General features: G+C 45.2%; 1 protein-coding gene across 11 annotated transcripts in view; it reads left to right on the forward strand.

The window, feature by feature from the left end:
* The window catches only part of Rimbp2 (RIMS binding protein 2), a 186,842-nt gene extending 177,438 nt beyond the window's left edge, over positions 1-9,404 (forward strand). For 6 of the 11 annotated variants that reach the window (XM_041648158.1, XM_041648168.1, XM_041648163.1 and 3 more), the window contains 2 exons: positions 6,524-6,658; positions 8,724-9,404. In XM_041648158.1, coding sequence (XP_041504092.1) covers positions 6,524-6,658; positions 8,724-8,912 — 324 coding nt within the window. In that variant the 3' untranslated portion in view covers positions 8,913-9,404. Of the gene's footprint in view, positions 1-6,523; positions 6,659-7,128 lie in introns of all 11 variants that reach the window. The other 5 variants (XM_041648165.1, XM_041648169.1, XM_041648166.1 and 2 more) reach the window with 3 other exon arrangements.
* The last annotated feature ends 501 nt before the right edge of the window (positions 9,405-9,905 follow it).

The raw sequence follows: 9,905 nt of genomic DNA on the forward strand, positions 1-9,905 counted from the left end.
TATACACATATACTGAACGGGCTTGTTTTCCTAATTTTTTTCTTAGCACACTTATTACTGTATGGGATGGTTACTAATTTTTGTATTTTAATTTGCATTCTGCCATTCTTCTAGTGATCCTTATCAATTGTAGGCAGTTTCCTGTTGGAGTCCTGGGGTCTCACACATAGGATCATGACCTCTGCAAACAGAGACAGATACTCTGACCTCTTCCTCTCGAATCCGCTTCTCTTGTCTCATTGCTCTAAGACTTTCAACGCCATATGGAATGGAGAAATGAACACCCTTGCCTTGTTCCTGGCTTTAATAAAAACGCTTTCAAGTTTTTCCCACTTAATATAATGCTGGCTGTAGGTTTGTCATGTATAGGTTTTATTATTATGTTGAGACACTTGTCTTTTATTTTGGGTGTCTTCAGGACTTAACATGTAGGATATTCTATATTGTCAAAAGCTTTTCCTCCATCTTTTGAGATAACCATGTGAGTTTTTTCCTTGATGATATCTACTTAATGTAACTTATGTTTGTTGATTTACATATATTGAAGTCTCTGCATCTCTAGAACAAACCCAACTTGGTCATGGTCAATGATCTTTATTAGCCCATTGGTTACGGAATATATATGTGCATATATATGTGTGTGTGCGTACATATATACATGCATATATATACTAAATGGGCTTGTTTTTTCTGATTTCCTTCTTCATACACTCATTAGCATATAAGAAGGGTCTTGGATTTGGTTTGCAGATATTTTGTTGAGAATTTTAGCATTTGTATTCATCAGAGAAACTGGTCTGCAATTTTCTTTTGCATTGCATATTTTTCTGCTTTTGGTATCTCAGTCATACTAGCTTTGTTAAAAGACCTTGGTAACGTTCCTTTTCTATTTTATGGAGTAATTTGAGAAATGTTGGTCTTACTCTCCTTTGAACGTCTGATAAAATTCACCAGGAATCCACGTGGGCCTGGACTTTTATGTGGGAGACTTTAATCACCACTTCAGTCTTGCTGACTCTTATGGATCTAATTAAATGTTATCTCATTTTGGTTTACTTTGGTGGGTCATGATGCGTCTAGAAATGCATCCATTTCTTTTAGATTTTTCAGTTTATTGGAATATATGTTTTTCAAGGTAATACACAATGATCTTCTGAAGCTTGTCAGTATCTGTTGTGATGGTTCCCTTTTTATTCCCAGGTTGGGTCTTTCCTTGCTTTCTGTTGGTTAGTTTGGCTAAAGGTTTGTCAATCTTGTTTCATTCTTCAAAGAACCAACTTTCATTGAACCAACTTTCATTGATTCTTTGTATCTTTTTCCATTTCATTAATTGCTACTCTGATCTAATTATTTCTTTCCATTTGCTGATTTGGCATGCTCCTTTTCTGGAGTTTTCAGGTGTCTTGTTAAGATATTTACTCAAAAGCTTCAATTTCTTGACATAGGCATAAATGTAGCTATAAACTGCCTTGCTAGGACTGCCTTCACTATATCCCAGAGCTGTTGGTATGTTATGTTTTTACCTGACTCTAGGGGTGTTTTTATTTCCATTTTGATTCCTCTTTCATCATTCAATTGTATTGTCTAATCTCCAGGAGTTTGTATATGCTCTAGGGTTTCTCTTGCTGTTGACCTGCATGGTCTTATTCCACAGTGACCAGAGAGGATATACAAGGAATATTTTAGTTTTCCTGTATTAAGTTTTGCATTGTGTAATATATGATCTCTTTTATACAAAGTTCCATGGTCTTCTAAGAACAATATGCATTCTACAGTGGTTGGGTGGAATGTTCTATAGATGTCAATCAAATCCATTTGATCTATGGGGTCATTTAATTCAGATCGTTTTCCTTCAGAATGCCCGATTGCCCACTGTTATTGTGCTGGGGTTACTGTGACACTTAACAGCACTTGTTTATGAACTTGGATGCTCCTGTGGTCAGGCATGTGTGAATGGCAATGTCCTCATGAGGGATTGCTCCCCTTAATATGAAGTCCCCTTTACTATCTTAACTAGTTTGGTTTCGCATCTATTTTGTCAGATGTTAGAACAACAGCTTTGTTTTCTCGTTCCCATTTGCTTGGACCACCCTTTCTGGCCTAAGGCAGTCTTGGCCTTTTTTGGTGAGGTGCATTTGTTTTTTGAGGCTTCATGTGTTGTTAATACAATCTACTAGTCCAAGTCTTTTGAATGGATTCTAACGGTCTCATTTCTTCAGGGTTATTATTGAAAGTTGTCTTTTTATTCCTGCTACTTTATGGTTTTGTAGTGCTTGGTTTTTTCCTTCCCTTATTGCAGTGTGGTTTGCTCTTCTTTTTAGAATCTTGTGGCGGATTTGGTTTTCTCTTCGGTCTGAAGGATTCCTTCAAATATTATCTGTAGGGTTGGCTTAATGGTCACAAATTCCTTCAGTCTCTTTACTGGGGAAAGTTTCACCTCTGTGACAGATCCCACTGCTGTGTATGAGTCCAGTTTGCTGAGCTGTCTTTTAGAATCCGAAGTGCATTTTCTACACCATCCTGATTCTAAAGCGTCAGTTGCCAAGTCTGCTATTACTCTGATGGACCTGCTGTTATTTGTGACTTAACGTTTCTCTTGAATATCTTTTTTGTTCTGTGTATTTAGTATTTTGATTAAAACATGACGAAGGGAGGTTCTCTGGTCTATGTCATCTGGATGGGCCTCTCTCCCTAACTCTGGAGAACTGTTAGTCTTGAATATGTTTTCTGTGCCTGTAGAACCAGATTCTTTTCCTCCTGTGCCTATAATCCAAAGGTTTGGTTTCTTTAGAGTGTTGTTTATGTCTTAGAACTCCCACTTGGAATAGATGGTGTCGGGATTTTATCACTGCCTTTGCTGGATCATTCTGTTCCTCCACCTTGTCCTCAGGCTCGGGCATTCGGTTCTTTCCTTGATCTATGGCATCATTGAGACTTTCCATGGACTTGGTTTTTCTCTTTTTTTTTTCATTTCTGGTACATCAAACTAGGTTTTCCTCAGCATCTCTTTTTGTTGAATCCTTTTTCACACTGTCTATCGTCTTATTTCCTCTAGCTGTTTGGGTTTTGAACATCCTTATGATCGTGATACTGAGTTCTATGCCTGGAATTTCATTTAACTCACTCCCGTTAGATGCCGCTGCTACAGGATTGGTAATTTTTGGAGGGGTTCTGTGTCTTCATTTTTCAGGTTTATGGCACTGTGATGGGATTTATGTATCTTATTTTTGCTGCTTGGTTCTTTAAAATTTGCTATTTTCGTTCAGTTGCTATATTTTTAACATACAAGATTAGTACAGTTGTGTAGTTTATAAAATAACACCTTGGTCCAGGAGCTCTGAGCGCTTGGGTAGGCTCTGCATTATCCCCTGGGTGGCATGTTAACTGCTGACTATTACCACCCAGTTTTTAGACTCTCCAGTTAACGGGGGCCCTTGAGACGTCAACAACAGTTGGAAGACAACCAAGGACAGTATGGCGTGCACATGGACTCATTTAATGAGATGGGGAGTGGGAGGGCAGTATTGTGGGAAGGAAAAGAATTAAGTTGACTTTGAAAAGAATAAATGAGATGGATAAGGTGGCGAGAGGGAGAAGCTGGCATGCTGTTAGGGCTCACAGATCTAGAGTGTCAGATCTCAGAAGTAAAAATGAGAGAAGAAATGTAGGAAGGGGAGAGTATGAGCTATGTCTGAGCAATATAGTTAAAAATAGTAAACTTGGGGGCTGGAGAGATGGCTCAGAGGTTAAGAGCATTGCCTACTCTTCCAAAGGTCCTGAGTTCAATTCCCAGCAACCACACGGTGGCTCACAACTATCTGTAATGGGGTCTGGTGCCCTCTTCTGGCCTGCAGGCATAGACACAGATGGAATATTGTATACATAATAAATATTTAAAAAATAGTAAACTTGGGTAGGGGGGATGTAAAATAAACACTTTAGATATGAGCAGTACACAAACAAAAGCAAAGTTATGTATTTATGTATGTGAGCTTAGAAGTTATATAATAGAAAATAACAGAGCATTTACAGTTTGACTTGGCTGGATAGCTGTGCTGAGTTGAAAGGGGGAAGTTCTCAAATCCCTATGGCCCTAGAAGGCTTCTGTTGCCATGTGCAGGAGGGACCAATGGGAGCCACTATCTCTGCAGCTTCAGTCTTCTGGTTAAGGAATGGGAGGCTCTAAGTCCTTTCTTGGTAGTTGTCTTGGACCCCTGGACCCAGGGAGGCCTCTTCTGTCCCTGTAGGTGGTGTGTATTCAGGGAGCAGCTTTCTCCTTGCAGGTTGTGCCTCTGTCTCCAGGGCAGCTTGATTGGCAGGCCCGCTGGTGTAAAGAGGGCTTCCTGCTGAGCCCTGCTTCCCTGCAGGGATCTCCCTGGCTTAACAAGCTCCTTGGCAGACCTTGTCTCTTCCGAGAGAGCTCTGAGCACTTGCTCTTTTCTTTTGTCGGATTTTGGTGGTAAGACTTCCAGCCTAGCGGCTTACCCAGAAATCCTTGAAATTTTTTTTTACAGCACTGGGTTCAATTCGCCATGCCACGAATGTGTCGGAACGGGGTTTTCATCTCAAGTCTGAATATGCCGTGGCATGCATATGTCCTCTTGTGTTGATCCATTTATCCAGAGGTAGACATGTTAGTTGCACTTGGCTTTTGACTGGTGCAGACAATGGAGGCATAAACACTCGTATGTGTGGCTGAGACCTGGATCTGTCTCCAGTTTTTGAGGTGCACACTGTGAGGTCACACGGTAGCGTTGTAGTTTCTGGAGGACCCACGGCGCTATGCTGCACAGCAGCTGCACAGGAGCTCCACCACTGCATTCCCATCAGTGCTACGGGAGGGCCCATATCTTCACCAGTATCTGTCTTCTGGTTTGAGGAGCTGCCGGGAAGTTCTTGACCATATTCATCCTGATGGTGTAAGATTCACACATTTATTCTTTACTTTTTATATTGGCAGGGATGGGGTGGGTGGTAGGTGCCATGTGGAGGTCAGAGACAAGTTGATGGAGTTCTCTCCTTCCACCCCGTGGGTCCAGGGATTGAACCCTGGTTGTCAGGCTGATGGCAGGCACCTTACCTGCTGACCCACCCTTTAGTGTAATCTGTGTTTGCCCTGTGACCCACAGTGTTGTGATCTTCCCAAATCTTTTTTGGCTGTTTGTCTATTCATCTGAAGAAATGCCTATTTTTAAACATCTTTTGTTTGGCTGTTTCTTTACATACTGTGGTTATTAGCCTCTGGCGGAAAGACCATTTATAACTATATAACTCTCTTTTGGGTCCACCATTACACTTTTGGTTGTGCATTGTGAGGCTTGCATGTTCTGTTTGATGAGGACAGACGGCTAATTCGTGTCCTAGACCATCAATGAAGAAACGTAACCGCGTGTGGTCAGGACCAGCCAGGATTGTTGCTTTGTTTTGGAGCCAGGACTATGCTGTTTCGCTCATGTTGGTCTCAAGCAGTCCTCCTGCGACATCAGCCTCCTAAGTAGCTGGGATTATAGGCGTGAGGCGCAGTCCCAGCCAAGTTTGAACTTGGTTTGAGTATTTGCAGGCAGGGTGGTGTTGGAAGTCCTGAGGATGGAGCGGTGGGGCTGCTGAGGGAGCTGCATTCGCGGGGCTCCACCTTAACCCGGTATTTGTGCAGATGTGTGAACACAGCTGCAGGAGTTTCTGCCACTCTGAAGCAGAGGTCTGCGGGCGTGAACACTCATCTTTGCCTTGTTGGGTCAAGATTTACAATAATGACACATTCCTATATAAGAAGGAAAACCACAGGATTTTTTGACATGAGCTGGTCTGACCTTCTTTGCTCTTTTGGATCTTTGGCTCCCATATTCTCCAAGGAATAGCAGTGGCTGGGGTCACTGCCATCACAAGCTGCTGTCTTTACACCCTCATCCATTTTGATTTTGATATAGGATCTTGTCAAGTTGCCAAGGCTGGCCTTGAACTCCCTCAAGTCTCCCAGACTGGCTCAATGGAATGCAGACACCAGGCAAGTGCTTCACCACTGAGCTGCACTCCAGCCCTAGAGGACGTTGGGCTTGAGAATTAAGGAGTGGCTCCAAGTAGAGTTGAATCTTTAGAATCTACTCCTCAGTCCTAAACAGGAGCTGCACTTGACAGGCCAGAACAAAACTTGTGGAGGACTGGAGTTCCCACTTTCCAGGATGCTGAGCAGGAGGGTTGTGAGTTCAAGGCTGACCTGGGCAACTGAGATCTTATTTCAAAGTAAGCCAGAAGAGAGCTGGGGATGTAGCTCAGCTCAGCAGCAGGGCACTTACTTGGCTCTTGTAAGGCCCTGGATTCCTACCCTCATGCATGGCTGGGCTTCTTGTCAGACTCTGTAGGGACTCTGTAGGGAATGTTTACCCAACATACCTTCAAGCCCGGCCACTTCCAGCCAGAATCAACTGGTCACATCTGTCCTCTTAAGTAGGGTGTCTTTGTGGGAGAAATAGGTTCTGGAAAAAGAAATGGCTTCCTTGACCCTTTCTCCACCCTTTGTTTACAGGGAGAGCTGAATGGGCAGAAAGGCCTTGTGCCCTCCAATTTTTTGGAAGAAGTGCCTGACGATGTGGAGGTCCACCTTTCTGATGCTCCATCCCACTACTCCCATGACCCACCCATGCGTTCCAAGGCCAAAAGGGTAAGCCAGCCCCCTTAGCCTGCCTGCCTGCCTGCCTCTTCCCCTCTCTGCAGTCTGGCGCAATCTTTGCATTGCTGCTTTCATGACTTGGGTCCCACCAGCATCTGCCCTGATTTTTTTCCCCTCTGTTCTTCTTTGGGCATTGTGCCCGCAAGTGCTTAGCTCCAACTTGTATGTTGGTGTCCCACAGAAGGGCCCTTTGGTTTCAGTCAGTCCGCCTGACTCCAAGGCCTTCCTTGGCCTCTACAATAGGTGCACAGTTCAGCTGACAGAGAGTGAGGTTTGGGGACCCAAATGCCACTGGCCACCCCCTTAGGGCTTAGATGGCAGGGCTTCTGCAGCGTAGCACGCCTGCCTGAGACTGCATTCTCTTGAGTGTCTCATCTTCACGTTTCGCCATCACTGCGAGTTCTTATCTGTTGTATTTTACGTATATGTTTTTATCTCTTCGCTCATCTGCTTGGACATAGAAGAAGAGTGTTCATTTCACACCCTAATCAGGCATGTAGCCTTCACGTAAGTGAGCAACCGAAGACACCTTAGAGAGATACCGACTTAAGCTACCCTAAGCGGACAGCGTGGTAGTCTTAAGACTTCAATGTGGGCTTAAAGAAAGAGAGAGAGAAAAGAAATATGTCTCAAAAAAACCCATTGGACCTAAAGTATTATAGGCTATCTCACCTGGTCTCAGTTGCCCAGCAACTGGATTCATAGTGAAACGAATCATCTTGAACAATCATTTTTAAATATGTCCATTGAGAATACGGGAAAGGCCAACCTTGGGAACATATTTCTTACAGCCGTTTGTTTACACAGAGTGCGCCAGCGTGTACTCAAAAGGAAAGCTGCCTATTGCATTGTTAGCCACCCTCGGGAAAAGCACAACCCGATCCACGTGTTTACTGTGAGCGAGTTTGACTCACACTAACAGCCAAGACAAAACTTTAATCCCAGATCAAGCCCTGAGGGGCAGCCTTGGCTCTGGGCGTGCCAAAGCTGGCCGGAACACCCAGCTGCAGCACCTTGGCCTTAGGAGCAGGTGTTCCCTCTCCTCAAAGCACAATTGTTCAGAGCTCATGGAGGTGAGAGAGAGGTGCTGGCCTACCAATGCAATACTGTCTCCCGACGTGGCAGCTCCTGTGACTGCACTAGCTGGTCCCGTGGTATCTTCAGGTGTGCTTTGGGGTGCGCCCTAGGTGTTATCCATTAGAGTTAGACCTTGATTTTAAATCCAAGCAAGCTTGGGGCCCCCTTGCCTTGTATGGTGTATACGCCCACCGAGTGGCCAGCTCTCACTTGCCAAGTTTTGCCCTGGGGAGTTTTGAGAACCAGAGGCCTGGCAATTACTGGCCATGCTCAGTAGGTGTGTGCCTAGCTGCAGAATGAAGTTAAATTGGCACTCTATGTCCCTTAATCAAATTCCATCCCTTCGAAACACTGTTGGTTGGCTTTTTTCCCCACCTAATAGTCTTTCAAAGCCCACCATGTGCTGGGAAAAACATACCTCTCTTTGGAAACCGTGAGAAGAAGGGCCTCTGAGCTTCCTTAGATTGCAATTAAGGTTCATTTCAGTTTTTTTTCTTTCAAACAGTGTGCCATTCCCAAAGTTTCTGTAGGATTCTAACTGACCCAAGGGCTCACTCCACCATGACAGGGTCTTATCTACCCACCTAGTTCACAATCCATCCAAATTCCCATTGAGAGCTTTTGCTTTACAATGATTGATGGGTTCTCGGCCACCTTGCCTATCCATCTGATTGACAATAACTTCCCCTGCTTTTAGTCTGAATTTTCAGAGTAAATTATGACCTGGCTTTCTTTGCCAAAGCGATGGCCACCCTGTCTCCCAAGACACAGACAGCGAAAGCCCATGGAGGCCAGCCTCTCTCTCAGAGGGGGCTTGGGAGCGGGCGTGTGCTTCTCATGGCATACTTTAAAAATTGAAAGAAGAAACGAACCACCCACCCTTTCCCCTGGCTGGCGGGAGATGGGGCAGTACGCGTTACCGAGTGAATTGTTGTTGGCGCTGACACACCCAATAAAACTGTCGCAATGTACCTACTAGGTTCCTCCCGAGGGTTCAGGGACAGCAAGGAGAGCTCCATCCCCCACAGCCCATCTCCATTCGGGGTCACCTACGTCATCTATGGGTTCTGGTAGTCCTGGGAGAGGCAGGGAAATGTCCTCGAAAAAGAAAAAAGGGCTGCTCTCCAGAGGCAAGAAACTGCTGAAAAGGCTGGGTGCGGTGAAGTGACCCGTGAGCCTCCGGACAATTCCAAATCCATGTCACTTGCTTTAATTCCAAACTAGGGCTTTCATGACTCCCAAAACCCAACCTTGACCCCCACCCCCCCCACCCCCAGCAGTAGAGAGATGCACACTTACACTACCATCCACGTAATACCATTGGAGAGATCAGGGAGGGGCTGCATTGTGGGCCCCTCCTTCTCCACTCCCAAGGTTCTATCCCAGGTCTGGGGCGGGAGGTGGGAAGGACAGCTGGCTGAGCAGCAGGGGAGGGAGGGCTCTCTGCAGCGCCCCCTACCTGCAGTTCCAGCCGGCACACACTTGACATCAGCCCTTACAGGATTTCCGACCTCCCCCACTTCTCAAGATGCTTGCCTCATTATGCATTACTGTCATTTCCACTCTGGTCTTGAAATTCCTAGTTTAATTGGCCTTGATGTTCTGCCTTATAACTGCACAGTGGTTTGTACTGTCGAATAAAAACACCGTGTATACTTGGCATGTGTTGTGCGTTCCTGGGCTTCATCTTCACTCACACAGTGGCTTCACATCCCAGTGGCCCGGGCCCTACACTTTCAGATGCCTGCCTTGGTCTTTTCAAAGCAAGCCAGCCACACACAGATGTTTACTTATCCCACCACACAAATGGAGAGGGAGCGACCGGCAGCATGCACGTCCTCTAGCTAGCCAGGGCGCTGATAATCTTTGCGCTCCGTGTCCCATCCTGTGGCTTTAGGTTTCTGTTACTTTCATTATTTGTTGAAATGCCTTGCCCCGATCCACCGCCAACAGCACACACAGCAGAGTCACTACATGCTTCATTAGCCAGACCAGACAGAGCCCCAATTGCGATCTCTCAGACACAGCCCCACCCACACCCATTTTTATCGTTAGCCTCAAACAGCAGACCTCCCGAAGGCTGGCAGGTGTGACGGTCACTACTTTGTAATTCCTGTCCACTGTAAACTGTTTTTACTCTTTCTACACACTTTTCAGACTG

This window comes from Microtus oregoni, unplaced genomic scaffold (genome assembly GCF_018167655.1).
Source record: "Microtus oregoni isolate MIOR12 unplaced genomic scaffold, Mior012 000003F_ref0000135, whole genome shotgun sequence".
In the NCBI taxonomy this organism is placed as follows: domain Eukaryota; kingdom Metazoa; phylum Chordata; class Mammalia; order Rodentia; family Cricetidae; genus Microtus; species Microtus oregoni.